At 44.6% G+C, this 27,666-nt stretch overlaps 1 protein-coding gene across 1 annotated transcript in view; it reads right to left on the bottom strand.

Annotated features, from left to right (window-relative positions):
- grin2ab (glutamate receptor, ionotropic, N-methyl D-aspartate 2A, b) overlaps positions 1-27,666 on the bottom strand; it is a 71,260-nt gene that overhangs the window by 22,747 nt on the left and 20,847 nt on the right. The window contains exons 3-6 of the mRNA XM_056280230.1: positions 3,999-4,165; positions 3,376-3,510; positions 3,145-3,244; positions 2,136-2,341 (exon numbers count right to left, since the gene is read on the bottom strand). Coding sequence (XP_056136205.1) covers positions 2,136-2,341; positions 3,145-3,244; positions 3,376-3,510; positions 3,999-4,165 — 608 coding nt within the window. The remainder of the gene's footprint in view (positions 1-2,135; positions 2,342-3,144; positions 3,245-3,375; positions 3,511-3,998; positions 4,166-27,666) is intronic.

Here is a 27,666-nt window from a genome sequence, read left to right as displayed (position 1 = left end):
ATATTATTGTTCTGGTATTTTTACAGAAAAACTGACATTGACATTTTCCCATAGTAGAGACCCATGTCAATGCATGGTAAGCATAATTATATGTCTGTAATTGATATTACAGACCAAATTGGGAAGATGTTGCCTTTTTAGCGTCAGAATACTTTTCCCCAGTGCTTCCTCCCCCTCTCTTCACGATGTTTAATTGCACATTGCATTGTGGGATTGCAACTGGACTAATATATGCAGAGTTCTGATCCAGTGGCGCAGTGGTTAGCGCAATCGCCTCACAGCAAGAAGGTCCTGGGTTCGAGCCCTGGGGTAGTCCAACCTTAGGGGTCGTCCTCTGTGTGGAGTTTGCATGTTCTCCCTCGTGTCTGCGTGGGTTTCCTCCGGGTGCTCTGGTTTCCTCCCACAGTCCACAGACATGTAGGTCAGGTGAATCGGCCATTCTAAATTGTCCCTAGGTGTGAATGTGCATGTGTGTGTGTGTGTGTGTGTGTGTGTGTGTGTGTGTGTGTGTGTGTGTGTGTGTGTGTGTGTGTGTGTGTGTGCCCTGTGATGGACTGGCGGCCTGTCCAGGGTGTCTCCCAACCTGCTGCCCAATGACTGCTGGGACAGGCTCCAGCCATCCCCGCGACCCTGAGAGCAGAATAAGCGGTTTGGACAATGATGGATGGATGATCCATGCCTCATGACCTCAAAACTAAGTTTGGAAAATCCACACTGTCAGTATATTGTCAGAAAAATAGGACTTCAATTGCAAGGGCAAACGGGCAAGTGACTGTATTGTGAAAGCGAAGTTATCCCAACAAAAGCAAATGGATTTGCTCCTCAAACGATTTTTGTGCTGCTATTAAGGAAGAAAAAGAGAAATGTAAGATGCTCTTGAGGACAATAGTGGTGTATTGGATTTATGTTGTTTGATAGAACACAGCTGCAATCTCTAAGCACCAAGAAGTCTTTAGCAGTTACCGCAGTTGTTTTCACATCCAATCCAATAAGTCACAATTCAACATAGAAGTCATGAACCTAGCAACACCACCGTAAAGCTTTCCTGTGGTTTCATTCATAGCTATTTCATAGCTCTTCTTTGTCATATTTTAATGTGTGTTGTATGGATGTACATGACAAGTGTATGCGCCACGCTCTAGATGCTCTGCAGTAAATGACAGCAGGAAACCCAAAACAAACAAATGAGATTCACGCTGTCACAATATCAAAGCATCAAACAAACGCTGCAAGAAACATCACCCCAAAAAGAGTTGCTGTGTTTCTATGTAGGTGTGTGTGTGTGTGTGTGTGTGTGTGTGTGTGTGTGCGTGCACACACGTGCCCTCCCTTTCTTCTTCAGAGGATCTATGTACATGCTCCTGCTCCATCACAGAGCCTGCAGAGGAGAGCACCAACTCCCACACATGCACACACACAAGCACATGTGCCTGCGAGTACGTGTGCGCATGCGTGCGCACACACACACACACACACACACACACACACACACACACACACACACACACACACACACACACACACACAAATACAAACATGCAGAAGTACACACACACACCACCCACGAAGCAACGTAACAAAAAGCAAGGGAGAACAAAGCTGGTTAAAGCTGCTTTAATCCTCGCTTAATGACAGGAGTCCAATAGTGTAAAACAATGCACACACACGCACAAGCACACACACAAACACGCACAAGCACACACACAAACACACACCTCAGACAAAGTTGAGGCAAGTTAGCACAGAGCAGCATCAACATGAAGGTCTGCATGGAGTTCAATCTGTGTGTCTCTCGGCTGAGACTACTGAATGACCTAGCCCCACCAAGCAGCCGTGTACATGACAGGTAACAGCATTAAGATCAGACACCTCGCTGTTTAACACTGGTGTCGTCTCTGTTTCTGTCCTCCCTTTCTCCTGCTCTCATTAGTACATTAAAAACACTTATGTAAGACTGCTCAACATCCAGAAACAAAGACAAACTGCGTTACGCAACTCCGTTCCTAAACCGTGACTTACTCACTTTGTATCGTCACACAAACACACACATGCATGGTACGTGCCTGCACGCATGCACACACACACATGTACACACACATTCCTGGACACACAGAAACACACACACGCACACTGACCTGCGCAGGGCACTGGGTGGGACTTTCCCAGGGCTCCTGTCTGATGCCTGACTGTAGCAGCTGCTCTGGGCCTCTGGCACTTCACCTTTTTCTCGCAGCATGGAGGTGGCTGCAGAGGCAACGATACCCACTCCGTCTCGCACCCGCATCTCCAGTGGGTACTCCCACTCATCATAGGACACTGAGATCATTCCTAGAGGAAACATCTGAGGGGAGGATGTTGCACACATTACTTGTGTGAGATGCTGCCAATGTGTGTCTTTTCCAAACACATCTTCGAGGATACAGGCGAGAACCTTTGATAGCATTTTCACCGTTTGCTTTAAACCCAACAGCCTGCCTCTTCGAGTCATGGTAGAAATTCAGCAAAAGTGCCTACAAGCAAGTCAGCCAGCCCAACCCATTTTGTGTTACTTTTTTTTTTAAATGAATTTATTTCTGATTTTTCCCTTTTTTCTCCCAATTTAGTGGCCAATTGCTCCCTATTTTAGATCAAACACCCACCCTCGTACTGAATGCATTCGCCAACTGCATCTCTCTGGCCGGCAGTCTCGAAGGAGACGCCTCGCCACTTCCGTGACAAGGCGAATCCAGGCCGAACCACTGCTTTTTCCGACACACAGAGACGCATTCATGTGACGAACACAAGCCGACTCCGCCCCCCCTTCTGGAGACAGCGCTGCCAATTATTGCTGCTTCATCGAGTCCGGCCATAGTCGGATCTGACGAGACTGGGGCGCGAACCCCGGTCCCCAGTGGGCAACTGCATCGACACAAAGCCGATGCTTAGACCGCTACACCACCACAGACCCCATTTTGTGTTACATTTTAATGTGATTCCAAATCTAGCATCGAGTATTGAGGAAAACATATAAGAGACAGCAGATAATATGCACAAGAGGGCCCTGTACTGAATGAGAAAAGTGGTACAGTGCATTGATTTCTGGCCCCAATGAGCCACTGTAACCCCCTCAAATGCACTCGTTTTTGTTACCTTTCAGCTCCCTACCTCAGGGGTAAAATCTGGGTTGCCAGTGGTCAGACTGGATACAATCCAGATGTAACCAGCTCCTGTCAGGCCTAAGGAGCGAGCTTCCTCCAGTATATACCTGGCAGGGGGCAGAGGCAAAGAACTGATAAAGAACTATTGCCAAAATATGGCTCTTTGTGACCAAGAGAGTAAGATGAAGGGAGAGAGAGGCAGAGATAGAGAGACTCGTGGAAAAAAAAAACAACCTACACAGCCTCATCCTTGGAGCAGTACAGCAGTATGACAGGACTCTGGATCCTCTTGAGGGCGATGTGTGATTTGGAGTTCTGGTCACCGTCTACAGCATCTAAAGTCACCACACTCTGCAGGTCCCAGCGCACAAAGCTGTAACAAACAACACCATTAATAACAACAGGCAACACACAAAAACAAAAAACTGAATAAAACAAACAAAACGACATGTCAACTGACTCAGGAGGCTGGTGTCAGTCAGTGAAGGATAAAGGGTGAATTCTGTGTCTGCACATACCTGCATCATGGATACACTTGTGTGTGTGTGTGTGTGTGTGCGTTGGTGGGTGTATGTAGGTGTGCATGTTTTTGTGCATGCAGGCATGACTTTATATATATATATATATATATAGCATTTTTTTCCCCGAAACCGTTAATGGTGTTGTGAGTGCTCAACTAATGAGGAGCGGGATACAGGAAAAAAGATTTTATTTTTTTTCCTGTATCCGTGTTGATATTCCGCTCCTCATTAGTTGAGCACTCACAACACCATTGACGGTTTCGGAAAAAAACGCTATATATATATATAGTGTGTGTGTGTGTGTGTGTGTGTGTGTGTGTTTTCTTTTTTTTTTTTTAACCTGTGGTCCACTGTGATCTTCAGTGTGCTGATGAAGTCCTGGTAGCCAGGGAACTTAGAAGTGACAATGGAAAACACATGCCAGTCATACTCCTCCATAATGCTCAGCATGAGCAGAGCCTCCTGCTGCAGAGCAGCACCAAACTGGAAGAACGTCGACTTCTCATCCTGAAACAACACACACATACACACACACACACACCGGTCAGGGGAAGACTGTTAGTCGATGAGAATGAAAAATGGAAGAAGTCAGGCGCTACATTCGTCAAAAATTAGAACGAGTTGAACACTGCAGGCCAGAGTCAGATTAAAACCCAGACACAGTTATGAGCAGGAGTAAGTCACAAGCCAGTGAGTCGGATTCAAAGTCGGGCTGAGAGAGAGAGATTCAGATAACTTGTGATTTAGAATGACTAATTCAGAATAAGTGAAATCACTCTGGGTGATTCAGGGGCCAGAGCCGTTGCACAAAGAGTCTGGTTTTGGCACACGAACCACGTCACATCAACATAAAAGTATTAATGCCGTATTACTTTCCATCACTGCTCGCACACCGAGTGGTGAAAGCGACGGCCTGCACGAGCGCTGGATGGAGGCGTTTCTCCAGCTCAAGCGGCCGTTGAGCAGAATGAAATCGGAGCGAGCGTGAAATAAGTTGCTAATGATTGCAGAACGTATGTTTGCGAAGAGTGTAAGCAGAAGTTTCCTTCAGGAAACTGATTCAACTTTCTGTGGTTCAGGAAACAACAAACACACAAGCAAGGCAGCCCCATCCACCAGAGAGATGAGAAGAGAGGGAGGAGCAGACAGGGAGTGGAGAGCAGATCAAGGGGAGAAGGAGAAAAATTCCTAGTCTTTTGAGTGAGATAAAGACACTTGCTGAAAGAGTGGGGGCTGGAAAAGGAGCGACAGTCTTGGAAGAAGAACTGAGGGGGGAAAAAAAATACAAGCATCAAACCTATTACAGGTTCTCTCTCTCTCTCCCCGTCATTCCCCCCACATATATATAGTGCTGTAACACCCCCTCTGCAGAGGGCATCAAAGAGAGTGACACATTAAACATCAAAGCCGTCATAAACACACACGGAAAATCAGCTGTCAGTTCCTGCCTCTCTGCTTGTGTGTGTGTGTGTGTGTGTGTGTGTGTGTGTGCGAGATTGTGTGATTGTGTACACAGCTCATGTGTGTGTGTCTTTATGAGCATGTGTGCATGTGAACGGTGCATTGTGGCTGCGGTCTAGTACTTCTAGTTTAACAAGAGACTCTCAGCGCCGGCCATCACACGCATGAAGCAGGGCCTGGAGAGGTGTAATCCCCCTCAACCCATACAAAGAGGGGGAGAAGTGGGGAGGAGAGAGGATGAAACTGTACTTCAAACACATCATCATCCACTTTCTATCTTTTTCTACCTGGGCCGATGTGTATACGCGACTTTGTGCCTTACCCAAAAAAAAAATGCATGAAACACATTAACACTTGCAGACAATCGCGCACATCCTCGCACAAACCACAAGAAACCCTCCATCTAATACAAAGACGGAGAGGCGGAGCGGGAGAAGGGAGAACTACAGAGACTATTTGGGGGAAAATTTTGAATTATTTAAATCTGATCCCTCGCAAAACTCATGTCCTTTATGCAAACAGTCGCTGTAACACAAAATGAATATGCTTATCACAAAACACACCACAACGGCAAACTCTTTCTAAAGACATACAATAAAAAATAATAATCATAACTGATGATGATGAGAGTACAGTAAGATAAAATATCAAATATTCACTTCATAATTTACAGAGCAAACCACTAAACCACTTTAAATGCCTAGTTGGTTCTTCTTTGGGAAGACTCACACACCAACACATGCAGGCGCACACTGGAATCTACACACAAACTCACACACTTTCTCATTCTCATTATCTCTCTCTCTCTCTCTCATGCACACACACACACACACACACACACAAACACACATTTTCTCATTCTCTCTCTCACACACACACACACACACACACACACACACACTCATACTAGCACTTTAATGGTGGTGGTGAGGTGGTGCTTCATTTAACACGTCATACAAGTTCTTGACAAGCTTTTAGCATGTTTTATATTTACCCTTGTCAGAGTGGTCCAACAATTACCCTTCCTTTTAAATACCACTATCTCCCCACGGAGAGGAGAAGGGAGGAGAGGAGGGGAGGGGAGAAAAAAAGAGGAAGAGAATGGAAGGGCATAAGTGAGGTAAAAATAATATTTGAAAGTAAGGGTGAAACTACAGAGGAGGAGAAGAGGATAGTTGCCCTGGTGGTTTTTGAATTATAAAGGATGAAAGGAGACTTTGACACAGACCTGCATCTTCCCATCAAATCACACAAGCCCACCAAGAACCTCACTTATAAATAATACACAAAGATAACACACGCTACACATCACATACACATACACATGCTAACACGTACACACATATGCACACACCACACAAAATGTAGTTGTGCATAATAACCCATATACCTAGAGATTTACTGATGACATTGGGCATCAATTATACAAATTCAGTGAACTCCACGTACAGTCGCACACTATCAACCCATACACTGCACGTGCACATGTGCTCGTGCGCACACCCACCCATGCTCAAAACACATCTTTACTCATGTGCTAGCAAAATAATAAATTATACAAACTCAGCACCAGAACCGAGTCAAAGTCTGTCTCACACACACACACATACACACACACACACACACACACACACACACACACACACACACACACACACACAAGGAGCACACATGGTTTTATGTCAAATTTCATTTTTGTTGACTGGAATCAGATTAAGAAAATATGAAGGAGTGGGGGGAACTGTGCCAGATGCGGGTTAATGAAGGGGGAACTGAAACATTTGTAGAAACTTGTAGGAGGAAAAGAGCTCGGGGGACTGTAGGACAGGACTTGGGGGAGAGGTACTGAAGCCTAGAGGAAAACTAAGGAGGCTGGGAAGTGAGTTAAATTCAAGCAGCCGAGGAGGACTAATACACAGGATAGAGATAAGAAGTGGTACAGAGGTAAAAGATGGAGTAAACGTAGGAGGAGAAAGACGAGAGATAGATGGGGGTAAGGACTGGGGTGATGAGGCCAGCAATGTGCTATATTAATATTTAACGCAGCAGGTCAGTTAGGATAGAACAGCTACATTAACTTGGCCTGACAAAGTATTGCCTCCAGATGCTGCTAAGTAGTATCCCACTTAAGGCCACACAAAAGTACAAACAAACTAGCATGGCAAGATAAGGCTAACACTGACAAACCTGAGCTTTGAGGGGCTTCAAGGATTCAACATGTACACTGAGTCAAATGCAGAAAAAAATACAAGCAGTGCTACAAAAGCAGTTTTTCAAAATCTGGGTTGATGCCCAGAGGTAGGAAGAGTCACGAATAAAACAGCTCCCTAAATTATTTTGGTAAAAGTCATATCATGATTTGGCGGCTGTGCAATGTGGCCAAAGCAGCTCCAAGTCCTTGCAGTTGACAGCACAGATCACTATCAAAAAGTCAAAATGCCATAACACAGAACACAAGGTACATAAAAATCAGGTAGGGTGCATTTTTAAGGTAGGGTTGAAGGCCACTCAGATGGAAGGATTTACACTAAATAATACAAATGTAGAATAATTCCCGCTATCACACAGCAGTGCACTTATGTCTTCAGGAAAGAGTTTGTCTCCAAGATGACAATGCATCATCTACCCGCTACAAGTAGTCCAATTAGCATGAAAGTTATACACACAACTCGCACTAAATTGACCGGATGAGTGTTGTCTAAACAGACATGGACCTGTAAAGCCACCTCACACCTCTGATGATTTTGAACAGACAGTGGTGGAGCAAATGGCATGTAAAATCCATTGTCAAAAGACATAAACACGTTTATTCTGATGAAGGACATGTTAGATCCCCAATGTTATCGTAGCACACCCATGTGGTGTTACAAGAGCAGTGGGCAGTTTTCTTTTTTTAAGTTGAATATATTCCCTTAGGCACTAGCAACAAGTCTAGTGGACGTGTCAAAACCCATGTACTACAGTTCAACAAAATGTGCCATAGCAAAGTGTATATCACAGCAAGTGACTTTCAGCATGATTTTTCAAAGTATCCAATATAAGATTAGACTAAAAAGTTGTCTATTTGTTTTTTCTTTCCTCTGAGCTTGTTGCTTGTTTGTAAGGTGGCAGATTGGCAAAAAAATAAAGGATGCACTTTTTTTGTTTGAGGCACAGTTTTACGGGAACAAAAGCTGAAAATTGTTCAGTTAAGAACGTCCTGCAAAATTGTTTTTGGATCATGACAAAAAATATATCAAATGTTGTCTCCCACAGACAAAACAAAGAGTGGAAGAGCAGCACTGGTAGTTGGGACAGATTTCAGGGTGGCATCCTAACACCAAACAGATGCTCTACAGCAGTGGTTCTCAACCTTTTTGGGGTCCTGGACCCCCTGTGTATTTTTGATCTACCCTGAGGACCCCTCCACCTGATCTTGGGGGAGGGGGGTTGCAATTTGATAGAAACAGTAGAAACTGCATTTTAAATATCATTATAGCATTTATTCACTCTTTGGGGCAAAAATAAGAGCTTTCAGTTGTAACGTAGATATAGTTAACAAAACAGAATTCTTATGCAGTAACTTTCAGATATATGTAACAAAACAGAATATGTATTCAGTAACTTTCAGATTTATGTAACAACAGAATTTTTATGCAGTAACTTTTAACAATGCAAACGGGAGCGAGATCTCTTATTAAAATACAATAAATTACACTTGTGAAACAGGTAATTAGAGAAAAAAGTCCGGTTACCCTTTATAGTTTAGGTAGATAAAGGTCTCAGTCACATTTGAGTAAAATAATCCTATTTCTATAAATGTCATAGGATCTTTTTTTTAAAGATATTTTATTTTCACGGACCCCTTGCAATTACACCACGGACCACTAGGGGTCCGTGGACCCCCGGTTGAGAAACACTGCTCTACAGTACCTACTGCTAACTAATGCCACTTTTGATCCATATGCCAACAAAAAACAAGCTCTGCGAAGCCCACTGCTAACACGAAACAGGCAAAAAGCTGTTCTCACTTCAGCAAATTCAGAAACAAAGCTGCCCAAGTCAATTCCTGAGCCGTGTCTCTTTAAAGGTTTCTGAAGGAGGATTATTCATGGCTTTTCTGATCTGCAAAGGGAACCCACTGTATTATAATTTCTTGTTCTTCGGGGTTGATGCGGCTTTACATTGAAAACTTAAATATAAAAGTTTCATCAGTCATATATAACACTCAAACATGTATTACATCAAGCAGGTTTCTATTCGCTGCTAATAAATGAACAGGGGCAGAAACGCTGATAGCTTCTGTAGAGCAGTTGTAGCACAATGTTAAATACATAACACAAAAAAATTCCCCGGATGCTAACGCAACGTAAAAAAGGGTCCCTCAACACGTAACAGGCAGCGGCCTCTTTCAGCACTGAAAGCATTTCGGTTTAAGAACAGTGACAGGTCCCAAAGTCCTCATGCACTAACCTAACATAGGCTTTCCACAGTCTCAGGATTGACGGAGAACTATAGCCTTTGGCTTGCAGAGTCCCAATGCTAACAAAGACTACTTTAGTATTTAACAAGAGCTAAGTCCCAACGCTAAAGTCTACTGTAGTATTTAACAGGCTCAAAATCCCCAGGCAAACACAGAATAGCATTTAACACAGCTCAGAGCCCCCAAGGTAGCCCATCCTGGTACAGCGTAGAGAGGCATTAGGTCTCACAGCTAGCTTAGACAAGCATGTAACGGACAGCAAGCCCCAGACTGACAGAGTGCACAGAGGTGCGTCATGAAATTACATAGACGGTACAGGACTGGAATGTATTATTTCTCCAGATGCTTGAAAATACATACTTTTATCTCCTTCACTCACACTTATATGTATGTGCTCAAACTTTCCTTGCATCACATCAAAGTTTAAAGGGCCCAACACTGGAGATCTTACCCAGAAGAGATGGCCTTTGTGGGCAAAATGTATTTGAAATTATTTTCCCTTTGAAAACGCACAACAGATTTCATTATAGAGAGGTTAAAAATCAACAACTTGCTTCAAAAAAGCAGATAACAGACTCTGTACCCGAACCCAAACAACAGAGAAAACTGCCTTTCTTTTACCTAAAAAAGTAGCGCCACTGTTTAGCCGTCATTTGTTTAGCAAGGTCTCATCCTTTGTAACGTACACAGTATGAACCCATTTTCTCATGTTTTTCAAGTAGCCAAGTAGCTTATTTTTTAAGTGGAGGATTGGATTAGTTTTACAAATACATCCTTTAAGACTCAAGAAACCGTGTCACTGAGGTATAGCCTTTTTTTTTCTTTTTTTTTTTTTTAGAACAGCATGTCACAACATAGCTTATGTTCAAGCAATGGCTGGTTGAATTTGGCTATATCATCAAACATGGTTTAGAGAAAAGACCCCTCAAAGGATGTCTTTCATTCTCTCAGTGGAGTTATATGCTGCGAAACGTCCTAAATTTCACTGAAGCAATTGTTTCTGAGGCATACACTGCAGAGCTTAATATTTTTTAATACAGCTATAAAGTATTAAAAATTGGATGAAATCATAGGAAAATCTGATTTGTATGGCTTTCTGATTGTTCATTCAGCTCATTATGATAGACTGGTAACATTTGTCTCAATAGTGATCTCAGGATTGCTTGTAATCATGTAAAATAACATAAGAATTTGTTAAGTTATTTATGCCGCATTTCTTTTGAATGTACTTCCCAAGTTTTTATCTTCTTTTGAGGTAGTTTGCTCAGGTGCTGCAGAATTCACTTTACAACATTATTTCTTTTTTTTAATATTTCCCCCTTTTTCTCCCCAATTGTACCCGGCCAATTACCCCACTCTTCTGAGCTGTCCCTGTCACTGCTCCACCCCCTCTGCCGATCCAGGGAGGGCTGCAGACTACCACATGCCTCCTCCAATACATGTGGAGTTGCCAGCCGCTTCTTTTCACCTGACAGTGAGGAGTTTCACCAGGGGGACATACCACACGGGAGGATCATGCATCAGTTCCCCCTCCCCCTGAACAGGTGCCCCAACTGACCAGAAGAGGCGCTAGTGCAGTGACCAGGACACATACCCACATCCAGCTTCCCATCTGCAGACATGGCCAATTGTGTCTGTAGATGCCCAACCAAGCCGGAGGTAACACGGGGATTCGAACTGGAGATCCCCGTGTTGGTAGGCAATGGAGGAGACCGCTACGCTGCCCAAACGCCCCTTTATAAAGTTTTAAAGCTTATTTAGATTTTGTTAATTAAGGTTTTTGCAACTTAAATAAATGTTAAAAGAAAATTCCTAACTCTAATTTAATCTGTCATGAATGATAGCATTGTTTCAATTTATCATCAAATAGTGTCGTGGATGTGATGACTAAGCTCTACAAAGATAGCCAAGCAACCAACAAAACAAGATATCATTTCCCTCTCTCATATCACCAAAGCTGGCGGCACGGTGGCTCAGTGGTTAGCGTGGTTGCCTCACAGCAAGAAGGTCCTGGGTTTGAGCCCCAGGGTAGTCCAACCGTTGCGAGTCGTCCTCTGTGTGGAGTTGGCATGCTCTCCCCATGTCTGTGTGGGTTTCCTGCAGGGGCTCTGGTTTCCTCCCACAGTCCAAAGACATGTAAGTCAGGTGAATCGGCCATACTAAATTGTCCCTAGGTATGAATGTGTGTGGGTGTGTGTGTATGTCAGCTCTGTGTGATGGTCTGGCGGCCTGTCCAGGGTGTCTCCCCGCCTGCCGCCCAATGACTGCTGGGATAGACTCCAGCATCCCCGCGACCCTGAGAGCAGGATAAGCGGTTTGGATAATGGATGGATGGATGGATATTACCAAAGCATTGAGTCCCCGTAGATGCGTATTTGTTGTTGTTTTTTGTTTGTTTTTTTTAGGGGGGGGGGTTTCGCCATTTTTCTCCCCAGTTGTACTTTGGCCAATTATCCCACTCTTCTTCTGAGCTGTCCCAGTCACTGCTCCACTCCCTCTGGCAATCCAGAAAGGGCTGCAGACTACCACATGCCTCCTCCGATACATGTGGAGTTGCCAGCCACTTCTTTTCACCTGACAGAGAGGCGCTTCGCCAAGGGGACATAGCGCGTGGGAGGATCACGCTATTCCCTCCAGTTCCCTCTCCCCCCTTAAAAGGCGCCTCGACTGATCAGAGGAGGCGCTAGTGCAGCGACCAGGGGACATACTCATATCTGGCTTCCCACCCGCAAACACAGCCAATTGTGTCTGTAGGGATGCCCGACCAAGCTGGAGGTAACACAGGGATTCGAACCAGCGATCCCCGTGTTGGTAGGCAATGGAATAGACAGCTACGCCAGCCGGATGCCCTTAATGTTTTTAAATTTAAAAAAATATGCAAAAAAAAAAAGCCTTTTGTAGCTGAAAGGTTAAATCTTCAAGGTTGCTTTTCTAATGAAAAGCGGAAAAACGATCAGGCAACCAAAATGGTGTTTTGGGATACTCTACTTATCCCAAGAGGACAAAATTCATCTGTATGATTTGATTGCCCTGGCCCTGAAGCAGTTCAAAGCCTCGGGTCAGAACAGCTCATCTGGAGCTAGCAGAGATAAAGTGACTTGCTCCATGACACCTCAGGAATGAGTGTTTTTATTGTCTCAAGAACTCAAACCCAGAACCACCAGTTGAGGAACATCCTCCTGAAAGACTCCATCGTCTCACTGCACAGTCACCTTTTGTCCAGCTCATTATCAGAATCAGAATCATTAGAGTCATGTTTATTGGCCATGTAGGTTTGCACTACATGGAAATTGACTCCGGTTTCATGGCTCTCAGTGTACTTAACACAGAATAACAACACAATAATCTTCAGATATATACACAAGGATTGACTATATACAGGTGAAATAAGAGGTGATAAAGTGCAAAGGTGCAGAGAATATATCAGAGATGCTGTAATAGATGTTAGCAGGTTACTTACATGCATGCATGAGGTAGATGGACATGACAGAGTGTACCAGTATACGTACAATGTACAGTATAGTATATACAAATGGTTGGATTTATTTTACTGTTAAGCATTAATTTGAATGGCAGCCCGTGGAAAGAACCTTTTTTATATCTGGTTGGGGTACAGTGCATTATGAAAGTCTCTATCTACTATGTGACATATTTACTTCCGCACACTTTGATGCGAGCTCAGGAGGTAAGTGAATCTTCAACGTTAGCATTGTTAAGCATTCTCCATGGGAATATTTTTTCCCAGCTCTGAAAATCAACAATTGAAAACAGGCAAAATTTGCATTTTAAAAGCATGACCCCTAGACAGAATAACATTTTACCAGGGTCTAGAAAATATAAACACAATTGCTTTTTGCTTCAGTGGGCCTCTGAATGCTACTCAGCTTCTAATATAGAAATTCCAATCAAAATTAGATCGTTGCTTTTTCAAAATGTCTTTTGACTTAGCGGCATAACATTGCCAAAACAATCTGGCCCTGAGGATGTGCTGCCAAAGACTTTTTGAATCCTGCTGATGATGGTATTGCTTTTGTTTTGTTTTTTAATGTGCCACCGCTTCACTTCAGAGGCTTTTCCGCCTTTAGTAAAAAACAACATAAAACTGACAACAACAAAAAAAAGGTATAAACAGATAATTTCAGAAAAGGATCTAATTTTCACTTCGCAGTGCCGGCATGGCATACTAAGTCTATTATGCTGAATGTGATGGTAAGTTGACGTCAAAGCTCCGTGAATTATTTGAATATTAGTTAGGGGTCCAATTACCATGGGTACAGGAACCCTATTGGAATTGTACAGATTATTCTTCTTCTTCTGTTATATTTACAATGTTACATTTTGGCCAATAACATCTGAAATTTTTGTTGCAAAGATAAAATTGTTATTATCAACCAATTTTTAATAAAACATGGCTTAACGAAAAGAAGAAAAAAAAACCTCACTGATCATTGTTCTAATCACATAAGTGTTTGAGATCTACCCCTTGGAGACACCCCACAAATGCAAAATGTTTATGTCTCATAAATGACTGTATAGATTTTCATGAAAATTTGTTTATGTGCTCTGGAATAATTTTCAAGTTCATTCATGAAATTTGGTTGTGATTGATGAAAGGGCACCATGGCTTACTACATAATGAGGAAATCTCCATAGGCATTAAAATACAAACTTAAAAAATTTGTAAAAAAAAAAAACCAATAAAAAATCAGTTGTATGTCCTAGAGAGTTGACGTTTTCAGAACACACCCACCAAAATGTGAAGAAACTTCGAGAAACCTGGAGTCAATTAGGAAGTCCGTCGGTCTGCATATTTCATAAAGAGCAAAACAAACTGACTCCAACTATTTTCGCATCGTGTGTCAAAGTGCTACCAATCTGGGTGTCCGGGTAGCGGTCTATTCCGTTGCCTACCAACACGAGGATCTTCGGTTCGAATCTCTGCGTTACCTCCGGCTTGGTCAGGTGTCCCCACAGACACAATTGGCCATGTCTGCAGTTGGGAAGCCGAATGTGGGTGTGTCCTGGTCACTGCACTAGCACCTCCTCTGGTCGGTCGGGGCGCCTGTTCAGGGGGGAGGGGGAACTGAGGGGAATAGCATGATCCTCCCATACGCTAAGTCCCCCCTGATGAAATGCCTCACTGTCAGGGTAAAAGAAGCGGCTGGCGACTCCACGTGTATCAGAGGAGGCATGTGGTAGTCTGCAGCCCTCCCCGGATCAGCAGAGGGGGTGGGGCAGCAAGCGGGACGGCTTGGAAGACTGGGCTAATTGGCCAGGTACAATTGGGTAGAAAAAAGGGGAAATGTCCAAAAAAAACAAAAAACAAAATGCTACCAATCTTATACATGAGCAGATATAGCCTTTTGACAGGCACAGGAACCCTTTCGATGTGTCTGGTTACAGTGCCATACCGTTAATTGAAGAAATGACAACTGCATTGGTCGCAGAAAAATAATTTAGTTTTGAATAGAGCCTAGGAAAAAGCACATTGTGTTTAGTAACAGAGATATGCTTACCAAGAAGTGCGAGTTTTATCTGCTTCTTGAATGGTAGCCCAGTGGTTGTGTGCATGGTTGTTGTATGCATGGTTAGCCCTGCATATCCAAGTGTCAGTATGCAGCTCACGGTACATGCTAATCACAACACCTGTTTAGGGGAGATTACTGCAGCATTCGCTAGAATGTTGAAAGGCCTTCACTTTATTAAAACCGAAGTGCCAGTCCAGGTCCTGACAAGCGCACATGTTACGCACACAAATACATGCACACACAGAAAAGGCTCCGCGTGTACATATGTGTGTGTAACAAGAGGTAATTTGAGCCTGCATCTGAAGTGTGTGCACGTATAGGAGAAATAAGTCTTCAACTGTAGAGCTTCAGAAATGAAGACACGTTAATTTTGTCTCTCTCCCCTACGTGAAAAATGGATGACACAGCCACCCCTTTTCCCTGCCTCAATTCCCCCCCCCCCCATCGGTGAATGAATTTAAAACAGCTCAAGAACTGAGCAAGACACTGCCCCCCCTGCTTCCTCAGCTCATCATGAAGGAAAGGAGGAAGGGCTCTGTGGCTGCCTTGCTGCATTTCACGCTTGGCATTTGTGCATTTTTATCATGTTGTTTATGTGGATGTGATTGCTTTTTAATCTGTACCTTGCTTGCACTCAAGTATCAACTATGGATTTTGCTTTATGGTACCTGAATGAACTGTTTATGGTGATTTTAAACACTTGTTTTACCCAAGGACGCAATCACAGCTATGGTGTTGGCCGCGTAACCTGTGAAACCCAATATAGCAGAGAGTCCTTACTGTTGTTACACAATCACGTCTCCCGACTATTCAACCATTGCAGACTTGATACCGAACTGTCTTAGAAAAAAATTCGAAGAGAGGTACTACACGGACGAAGTGAAAATGTGGATGTAAGGGTGATATTCAACACCAACTGAAGAGGCTGAAAAACAAACCCCCCCCCCTTACTACTCTGCTCATCAACGCGCAGTTCCTGAGAGTGAAGACATGCGAGTTGTCACCCAACACCTGCTACCTGCACGGGTTTCGGAGCGTCTGTGTCTTGGCAATCACTTAGACTTGGCTGGACAGCAATATCATGTCCAGAAAAGTCGAGCCTTCGGGCTCCTCAGCATTCAGGACTGACTGAGACCACAACATTGCCAGGAAGGCTCACGGAGGTGGCATCTGTCTCCTCATCAGGGACAAGAGGTGTCGGGCAGTTGTGGTGAGAGAGCACCTGTGTACCCCTGACATCGAGTGGCTGTGTGCCTCTCTGCAACCTTTCTATCTGCACAGGGAGTTTCCTCACTGTGGTATACATACACTCAAAGGCAAATTTTAATAAAGCATTAGAGATTATGGGGCGGCACGGTGGTACAGTGGTTAGCGCGGTCGCCTCACAGCAAGAAGGTCCTGGGTTTGAGCCCCGGGGTAGTCCAACCTTGGTGGGTCATCCTCTGTGTGGAGTTTGCATGTTCTCCCTGTGTCTACATGGGTTTCCTCCGGGGGCTCTGGTTTTCTCCCACAGTCCAAAGACATGTAAATCTGGTGAATTGGCAGTACTAAATTGTCCCTAGGAATGAATGGCTGTGTGTGTGTGTGTGTGTGTGTGTGTGTGTGTGTGTGTGTGTGTGTGTGTGTGTGTGTGTGTGTGTGTGTGTGTGTGGGCCCTGTGATGGCCTGGCGGCCTGTACAGGGTGTCTCCCCACCTGCCGCCCAATGACTGCTGGAATAGGCTCCAGCATCCCTGAGAGCAGGATAAGCGGTTAAGACAATGGATGGATTAGAGATTATTTTTACCCTCTCACAGGAAAATGAGTCTCCTCTTGAGCCACTCTCACCTGAAGCACCCAAGCTTATTCTTGGAGATTTTAACATATGTTCCATTAAAAAGATCCTGCACACATACTATCAGTATGTTGACTGCCCCACCAAGAAAAATTAGGCTTTCGACAGGAGTTGTAGAACTGTCAGATGCCTACATGCATCCCTGATCCCACCACTAGGGGCGTCCGACCACAGTGTGGTCTTTCTGTCTATCAGACGCTACTGGAGAGGGAGAAGCCTCAAAAAAGGTCTGTTAAAGTGTGGAACAATGACAACATAATGGTTCTGCAGGGATGTTTCGGCTCCACATTATGGTAGGTCTTTAATAGCCTTGGTATTAATGATCAGGCGGTAGCAGTGTCTGATTATTTCAATGCCTGTGTAGACTCTGTGATACCTACTAGGACCTTTAAAGTTTATCCTTATGATAAGCCTTTGGTATCTTCAAATTAAAGAATCTTATAATTCTGAAGAAAAAAACTTACAGAAACCAGGATGAAACAGCTAGAAGGGACACACAGACAAATTAAAAGACGAATTCAGCTGGACAAGTTCAGCTACAAACAAAATAGAGGCCACTCTGGCATTCGGCAATCCCAGAGAAGCATGGCAGGGAATTAAAGCCATGACCAATGTTCCACACAAAGGCAGGGGAAAACTTACTCTTGTCTTGCATGGTAGTGATGAACTCGAGATGGAGAGCTCAACAACGTCATTTGTCACTTTGAAAGTGACAATAATGCTGAGGCTGCCGCTGCCCCTCTCCTTCACCTAACCTTACCATCAAGGAATCAGAAGTCCTTTGTCTTTTTAGAGACTGTAATCCACGAAAAGCACCAGGCCTGGACAATATCTGTGGAAGTGATTTAAAGCACTGTGCTGAAGAGCTAGCACCAGTGTAGCACTAGTGTTTACTGACATTTTAGGTCCTCTTTTAATCTTCTCAAAGTTCCTACCCTATGGAAAACATCTACAATTCTACCCGTGACAAAAATTCCAAGACTCATAGGGCCCGACGACTTTCGAACAATAGCATTGACATCGCTGGTCGTTAAGTGCTTTGAGCTTCTAGTGAAGAGGGGGTATCACAAACACAGCACCTTATGGACCCCCCCCCCGCATCTCTATTACACCTATTGCACACTCACCTTGAGAAACCAAAGACTCACGCCAAGATTTTTTGGGGGGACTTTTCACCCACTTTTAACACTCTTCAACTCAGTATTTTAGCAGATATATTGGCTACAGAATTTTCACTTGAAACTGGCTTGATTTCATAGATTATTGATTTTTTTTAGCTGTAGAATCCAGCAGGTCATAGCAGATATGTATGTCACTCTTTTTCTTTCTCTCAGACAAAATGACCACTTGCAAAGACTCCCCCCAGGGATGTGTTTTATCACCTTTATTGTTTATTTTATATACCAACTCTTGCACTAGCACTTTCCCTGTGCAGATGATCGAGAGCCTTGGTGAGTCTCCTATACAATGGGGAGGAGCAGCATGGACCAGTTCTTGACTACTTCCTAAATTGATGTGAAAATCAAACCTTCTCCTAAACACCACCAAAACAAAGGAAATGTCCATCGATTTTAGAACGCTGTAATCCTCTAACCCTACCTTTATCAATGGGGAGCCAATACAACCTGTGACAAATTACAAGTACCTTGGTATTGTGCTCGACCATAAGCTTAAATGGGACCTGTGGACTAACCTTATAAGCACTAACACACAAGAATGTGCTCCTCCCCCTTTTTCTCCCCAATTGCACCCGGCCAATTCCCCCACTCCTCCGAGCCATCCCGATCGCTGCTCCACCCCCTCTGCTGATCCAGGGAGGGCTGCAGACTACTACATGCCTCCTCCGATACATGTAGAATCACCAGCTGCTTCTTTTCACCTGACAGTGAGGAGTTTCACAAGGGGGCCATAGCATGTGGGAGGATCATGCTATTCCCCCCAGTTCCCCCTCCCCCCTGAACAAGTACCCTGATCGACCAGAGGAGGCGCTAGTGCAGCGACCAGGACACATACCCACATCCAGCTTCCCACCCGCAGACACGGCTAATTGTGTCTGTAGGGATGCCTGACAAAGTCAGAGATAACATGGGAAGAATGTACTTTTTAAAGAAATTGTTATCCTTTAATGTCCACAATAAAATGCTTCAAATGTTTTACAATGCTTCTATTGAAAGTGTCTTGGCCTTCTGTATCATCTGCTGGTTTGACAATGCTACTGAGGCACAGAAAAAGACTGTCAGAAAAATGGTAACAACAGCCAGTAAACTGTTAGGGATTACATTACCAAGTATGGAATGCATCTACAGAGACAGAATGATGAATAAGGCAAACGACATCGTGGGTGACAAGAGGCACCCCCTTGCCTCCTCATTTGAATTGTTGCCATCCGGGTGACGATATTCCTCTATGCACTAAATATAGATCCACATTTTCATTTGCTCCACAAGCCATTAAGTTTTTAAACAGGTAATGCATATAGTAATAACCAAGATGTCCAGCTGGTCTGTGCAGGAGTTGGCCCCATCCTAACTATTGTTCTCTCTCGCTCTCCTTTTTTTTCTGCACCTAATCTGTTGCAAGGTGCAAGGTATATGTAAATGGGTAAGTGTATGAGAATGTGTATTGGTGACTCTGTAATGTTGTGATGAAATGCTTTGTGATTGTGCTGCAAACCACTTTCCCCATGGGGACAAAGTATCTATCTATCTATCTATCTATCTATCTATCTATCTATCTATCTATCTATCTATCTATCTATCTATCTATCTATCTATCTATCTATCTATCTATCTATCTATCTATCTATCTATCTATCTATCTGTCTATCTGTCTGTCTGTCTGTCTGTCTGTCTGTCTGTCTATCTATCATGTGGTGGCCTTCATTCGTAAATCAAAGAATTGCCAGTTTGGTATTTATAGCACTGAAGCGCCTTTGGGTAAAGAATCCTACACTCTCTGGTTCTCTCTTTCTATCTGTTTCTCTCTCCCCCTCTATATCTCTATCTCTCTCTCTGCCCACTGATGGTGACTTTGTTGGACTTGGGAAACCTTAGGCCTGGTGTAAAAATGGCAGCAAGCTGTGAGTCAGCCCACCTCAACCGAATAAATCAGTGTTGATTGCCGGACCCAAATCAGTGGGTCAACAGCCCCAGGTATGAGGGCGTAAAAAACAGTTTTGTTTAGGCAGAGGGCATCTGGCCACTCATGCTGCAAAACAAAAGGGTCTGTCTTGTGTATGAAGACCAGACGCTTTCACAGTCACAGAACAATTCATGCTGTGTTAATTCTTTCAGCTTTCGGCTTATAGGGGAGTGCTGGAGGCCCTGCTAAACACTGAAACATTGGTTTATCACCATTTTGCTTAAAATCATATAAGCCCAGTGTTTCCCCAGTGTATTCATTCTTCTTCTTTTTTTTTGACAGTCAACCATGCTCACTAAATACCACATAAGTTAAATATGATGCATGGGGCTGGGGGCACTGATGAAAAACGGGAAAGAGTTTTTGTAGGCATTGTTGATGGGGGAAAAACAAAAGGGCAGACAAAATGCCAATTCTGCAAAAGAGGAAAACAAAAAATGCTGGCTTGGGTAAATCATTCATTATATATAAACCTTATTCAGGTCTGTGTGAACTTGCTTGTACCAAAAACACTCCAGCAATACCAGTTCACACGCTCTCTCCCCTTCTCCCAAACAAACATGCAAAAAACCATGTCCCTACACTGACTCGAAACTTGCAACAAGCTAATGCACATTTGCACTCCCTGTCCTCATGTCTCTGCCGCGCATGTCCCTGTGTGAGTCCATTTTCTCTGGGTCAATACTGCCACTGATCTCCTCTATCCCAGCCAACCCCCCCACCCCCTTCCAATCCTCCTCCTCCTCCCAGCCAACCACTCGTTTCTCATCTCTTTTGTTCACACGACAGTCACCATCCTGTTACCATGGCAAATCAATGGTCAGTCTACAGATAGCAGCAGATTCATATCTCTCTAGTGCACACACATGAACACACAAGGGGTATGCTCCCACTTTGCCATACCCCTACGCCAGTGATGGATGGCAGTTGGCATGCTCTGTGTGTGTGTGTGTGTGTGTGTGTGTGTGTGTGTGTGTGTGTGTGGGTGGGTGGGTGGTTGTATGGGTGCGCGCGTGCTTGCATGTGTGTGGCAGATGCGTCAATGATTAGATAAGTAAATCTATTTCCTTTGCTAATTAAAGGCAAGCATCCCTCCCTAGGGAATTTAGGGCACTCAGAATGTCAGTGCAGGATGTGTTAGATGTGAAACCACAGACAAGCACACACACACACACACACACACACACACACACACACACACACACACACACACAGGTATGCACGCACATAAGTGTTCATGTACTCATATATGCATAGGCACACACTCAAAGGGTCTCACATCTAGCATGTGCGCACACAAAAACACACACGCTTACAATTTTTTTACAAAACCACCACATAGGGTGTGCTTTTGGAAGTGTGTGTATAACCTCTGTGGATAACCATGTGTGTGTTTGTGTGTATTTGTGCATGTGTGTGTGTGTGTTTGTGTGTTCTCTTGCACACGTGTGCGTCTTTGTGTGCGCCGGTTTGTGTGTTAAGTGTCCACTGGGGGAGTTAGAGAGGCAAGGTGGCAGATGCTGTAAGCCGGTGGCTATTAGGCAGCAGAGCAGAGATAATAGGGTATGGATGCCATATTACCTACTACACCCTATTACCCTAAGACAAGCAGGCAGACACACACATGGAAACAAGGCGAATCAGTACTCCATGCAAATGTGTGAGTGCATGTGTATGTGTGTGGTGTGTGTTTGTATGTGAACTGTTTTTTTTGTCGACACCACACACACTAAAAGACTGCGATAAAAGAGAAGATAAAGGGATAAAGGGAGATAAAGAGGAGGGATGTAGAGGTTAAATTACTGGGCCTCCTATTAGGTGACAGATCTTTTTCCTGATGGGAGGGGAGCGCCCCCGGATTCAGAAGAGCAGAGTATATCACTGTGAAATCATATCAGCCTGATGATGTGTTGAAAGCCGACACAGAGCGACTTAGAGAGAAGGAGAAGCAGGCGAGAGAAGGCAAGCAAGGGGGGTGAGAGACAGAGAGAGAGAGCTATAGGAAACCCATTCCATGTTAGATTCAATAAAAAGAAACAAGAGGAAAAACCTCAGCCTTGATATCTTGCTGCCTGAGACTGACATTTCCTCATACGAGTGTGTGTTAAGGGATAATGAGATTGTGTGTGTGTGTGCGCACGCGCGTGCATGCATGGGCATGTGTGTGAACATGTGCAATGTGCATGTGCGTGTGAGAATGACACACAACATGTTAGTTTCCTATAACCATGTGCATGTCAATCCCATCCTTTCTCCATCCTCCTGGCACCAGCCAGTTCCACGCTCCAACTCTCAGCTCTCCTAGTGGGGTATGTGCGAATGGTGCTACGTATGGAGGCTCGGGGCTCTGGTAGTGGCTGAGTTGGGAACTCTGGAGGAGCAGAGTGCAAGGGGGGGGGGGGGTTGTGACGATTCCCCGTTCCCTATTCAACCCCCCCCGCCCCCCCCCCCCATTCCTCTCTGTCTCTATCTTTCTCTGCTCAAGACACTTTGGAGAAGTTTGAGCCACTGGGAGATCATTAGCACAGGATCAAACCCCAACACTGTCCACACGCACGCACGCTCACTCACTCACTCACACACACACACACACACACACACACACACACGCACTAGCGCGCGCACACACACGAAACTCAGACATAGGCACACACACACACACACGTACAAAATACACACAAATGAGTGCATACAAAACAGCACTGCAGTTCAACATCCAAGACACTGACTTAGAGAGAAAGGGTGAGGGCAGGCTGAGAAGGGGGGGGGCAGTGACGAAGAAAGAGGGATGAAAGAGACAGGACAGATAGGAGATCAGATAAACAGAGCTATTTTAGAAGAAGAGCAAAATCTAGTTGAATTAACAGAGCCATGATGGTGAAGAAACAGGTTTACGTCTACATAGGCTTTGGCAAATAAATAGCACACACACACACGCACACACACACACACACACACACACACACACACACACACACACACACACACACACACACACACTAAACAGCCACCCACATACCACAACCTTATTTAGTGACCAACAGCCTCTCTCGTGCCTCCTCTCCGGCACTCCGACAGAGCAAAGTTGAATTTACCCACATGCACACCCAACTCATATGCTCCTTCTCTTTAGACACACACACACACACACACACACACACACACACACACACACACACACACACACACACACACACACACACACACACACACACAGTCTCTCCATCAGGAGTGTGCTGAATAATTCACTCTAAGGGAAGTACACAAGACTGTTAGGAGTGTATGTGGTGCTGGCCTTAGGGCCGGCCTCCACTCTAAAAGCATGATGTCACTGCCAGCCACCCTTCTTCTCCTGTCCCTCTCCCTCTTCCTTTTTCCATCTCCCTCTCTTTATCTCCCCCCCCCCTCTCTCTCTCACACACACACACACACACACACACACACACACACACACACACACACACACACACACACACACAGTCTCTGTTTCCACTGCTTATATTTGGTTATGACGGCCCATTTGATGCTTAATTTGGTCAAGGAACCTTGTAGTTTGAATCCAGTAAAGCATTTATGTGTAAGCAATACTCTTTACTTACCCCCCCCCCAAAAAAACAAGCACAAAACCCAAAACAAAGCAAAACAGACCAAAAAAAAAAAAGATTCACGCAGTATTTGTAGCCGTCATGTTTTCTGTCATACTCTTAATTACGTATTTCGATACCCAACAGCTATTTTCAGAATCACATTGATTATATCCCCCCCCCCCATCAGTGTCCTGTTATTCCACATCATTCCCTCTTTCTCTCCCTCTCCCCCTTTTCCTATATTCTGTCTGTCTGAAGCTCTCCCTTCCTCCCTCCGCAGGTCTGCCAGATGTTCTGCTGATCCACAGAAGTCTCTCTAAGATGTAGGTCACTCTTTCAATTAAGGCAATTAGCTGCAGCCGGGTGAGGAGAGTGGGAACGAGCTGCTCTCATTACAGCAACAGGAGCTATAAGCCCTCGTCATATGGCTAGCACTTCACACTCCACTTGGCACCTGCCTGTGCCCTGCCTATTACCCACATGCTAGCACTTAACACCGTATCGGCACCTGCATAAGAACCGCGTCATGTTGCTAAAACCCGTGTCAAATGAAATGTTACGCTATGCTGGCATTTGCAATGTGAGTGTCTGCACAGCGCTAATCTGAAATAAAATCTTCTAGGACGTGTCAGCCTTATCTAGCCTAGTAGCACCCCTGGCCATCATTAATTGGGTGTACTGATGTGGGCCTCTCGCTCAGACTGTGCCATTCGAAAAATCTTACGCTAGCTTGCTTTGTGCCAATAACAGCTGATTAGTACTGGTCTGGAAAGCAATGTTCCAGGATGCGTCAGCATCATCTAACCTAGCAACACCTCTGGCCATCATTAAACTGATGTACTGTGGTAGGCCATCTTGCTCCATATTACTTCTCTCTCTCTTTTTTAAACACACACACACGCACATGCACACAATCCCACAGCACTGAACTGTTGGTGATGCTAATAGTAGTTTAATTTTGCGCTGTACTTGAAGAGCAATTTCCAGTGAGTTCATAAGATCAAATAAATGGTTATAATTCATAAACTGTGTCTATGAACATAAGCTGGAGAGAATCTGACAAAAAATGATCTGAGATGAGCTAGTTATAGCAGTGTTGAGCTCCGGCAGTATATTTACACTATTAATCATCTTTGCCGTGACTAATGCTTAGGGTGTCATACAAGCACTGCCTAGGACAGGCTGCTTCATGACACCGCACACACACACGCACACACACACACACACACACACACACACACACACACACACACACACACACACATACAACCTCTCTCACTGAAGGGTTCACAGTGTCCATCTTCATATCCATTTGTCTCTCGCACTTGTTCCTTTCTCCCTCCCTTTCTCATTCTCACTCATCCTCTCAAACCGCCTCATACCTAACTCGTACCATATATGGTTCAGTTATTCTGTAAACCCTCTCAATCTCCCACCTCTCTCTATCCTGCTCACCCTGCATTTCCCTTCTATCCGTGCTCTCCTCCTCTTGAACATTTGATATTACTCCCAACTGTAATACTCTCTCTCTCTCTCTCTCTCTCTCTCTCTCTCTCTCTCTCTCTCTCTCTCTCTCTCTCTCACCTCTCCATTGCCTCTCTGGTCCGCTTCCCCCACCCCTCCCCTCCTGTCTCCCTCCCCATCACTTTCCTGCACCGTTCCTCCCTCTCTCTCTCGCTCTCTCTCTCTTGCTCTCTGTCTCTGATCCGCTCTGTGAGTGTTATTTATACAATGATGGCCCACGCAGAGAAGAGCAGGAGCAGAGTGGAGCGGTAAAAGGGAGTTTTGACTTGCCAAAGTGGGCATCACCTCAGAACAACAACATGACTCTTCTCTCCTTTACTCCCTCTATCCCTCATACCACTCGGTTCTCTATCTCCTCATCTCATTATTACTTTGTTATTTGTGCTTTCTAATCCGGGCTGCGAGCAGAATGTTTTGGTTGATATCTCAGGGCCAGGGGTTCAGATGGGACGAGGAACATCGGCATAAAAAAGTGCAACATCAACAGGTTTACTACCTACGGGACAGGACGTGGAATGTTTTCAGGATTTTCTTTTAATATCGCACAACATATGAAGGAGGGAATTTAAGTATGGTGCTAAAGCGTGTCTTGAAATAGCATTTGTAGGAGATAAACATTTGAAAAGAAAATTATGTTAAATACATTTGTCCAATCCATTAAATCATTAAGATTGTCATATATCACCAGCATCCCAAGTGTAGGCTGAACAATGCTGTATACGCATTTTTCTTTCTTTTTTTTTTTGGTCTTTCCTTTGATTAGTTTTTTTGCAAATAGCGCTTTCCTGCTTTTGTGAATAGCATTTTCCATCTGAACGACGGAAGAGGAGTCGTGTAGTTTCCTTTGGATGGGAGGAGAATTCAGGAGCAGGTGTGAATCCCGGACTGACTGGGAACATCTGGGCACAGTAAACGAATGGGGAACCCCCCCCTCCCTTCTCTAAGTAATGACATCAAGAGAGTCCTTGAGCAATGAGCACACTCACCCCCCACACCCCCACCCATAAACTGCTCAAGTGGAGCTCCTAACAGCCAAAACACACACCTGTTAAAGTAGGTGCAAACATATCTGCGGTGCAGCACAGAGAAAGGGTTTTTATGTAACTGTGGCCAGCAAAGGCTGGTAGAGAAACAGGCAAACACATCTCCAAAATCTAAACAGCGCATTGGCTGTCTCTGCAGGCCTGCACATCCTACTGGTGCTGATTGACTTGACTTGATTAGTCGAGCAGTGGGACGACAACCTGTACATTTTTGCAGGCTCTCTGGTGACTCACTCTTTGGCAGAGCATATGTACAGTTGAAGGCCTCTAAGTGGTTCGATATACATGCTCTATTTTGTTCTTTGGTTTGAATTCTGTTCCTTTTTTTGGAGGGGGGATTTTTTCCCCCTTTTCTCCCCAATTGTGTCTGGCTAATTACCCCACTCTTCAGGGCCGTCCCGGTCGCTGCTCCACCCCCTCTGCCGATCCAGGGAGGGCTGCAGACTACCACATGCTTCCCATGATACATGTGGAGTCGCCAGCCACTTCTTTTCACCTGACAGTGAGGAGTTGCACCAGGGGGACGTAGCATGTGGGAGGGTCGCGCCATTCCCCCCCAGTTCCCCTTCCCCCCTGAAAAGATGCCCCAACCGACCAGAGGAGGCGCTAGTTGCAGCGACCAGGACACATATCCACTTCCAGCTTCCCACCTGCAGACACGGCCAATCGTGTCTGTAGAGACGCCCGACCAAGACGGAGGTAACGCGGGGATTCAAACCAGTGAGCACCGTGTTGGCAGGCAATGAAATAGACTGCTACGCCACCCGGACGCCTTGTATTTCATGTTTCTGTGATCCAGATACTTTTTCAGCATTTCCTGGACATATTTTGGTTATGTAAATGTGACGCTGCCTTGGTCTAGGGACACAAGTGAGCGTAACATGCAAGTATGTGAAGAAATACGTGTGCAAGTCAGCATCGATGCAACGCAGATGCTCGATAACGTGATGTTTCAACCCAAATCACACTTTGGTGGCCAGCAGTTCCGAGAAAGTTGTTGTGCAGGAAAGCTCCCAGGTAGGTAGGTGTCTGTATATCAGTATGTGAGTGTGACACAGGGCACTAATTGAAAAGAGCATGTGTTCCCAGGCAACCTTGTCAGGATTAATAGGGGTTGAAAAAAAAAAGCCCATGACCTGCTATTAGAAACATGTGCATCTGACTGACCCTCTCACCTGCAGCTGTCAAGTAAGAAGTGCAGGAAGCACTTTGTCTGATCTTCTGCCCCGGGAGCTCCTTTCTATTTCTTTGCAGTAGTCTATTTTACATGCAACCAGTAATATGAAAATAGATCGTGTTTTGGATTATGATTGTATTCAATCCTAACAAACTTCTTAAAGAACCTGCAGCTGGCAGAAAGCCCACTAACATTAGATCTACTGTTGCTATGTAGAAAGAATGCATTTTTGATCATGCCTGTTTCCAGAAC

The sequence above is a fragment of the Lampris incognitus genome, chromosome 5, assembly GCF_029633865.1.
Source record: "Lampris incognitus isolate fLamInc1 chromosome 5, fLamInc1.hap2, whole genome shotgun sequence".
In the NCBI taxonomy this organism is placed as follows: Eukaryota; Metazoa; Chordata; class Actinopteri; order Lampriformes; family Lampridae; genus Lampris; species Lampris incognitus.
This window is presented reverse-complemented; position numbering and strand designations above follow the sequence as displayed.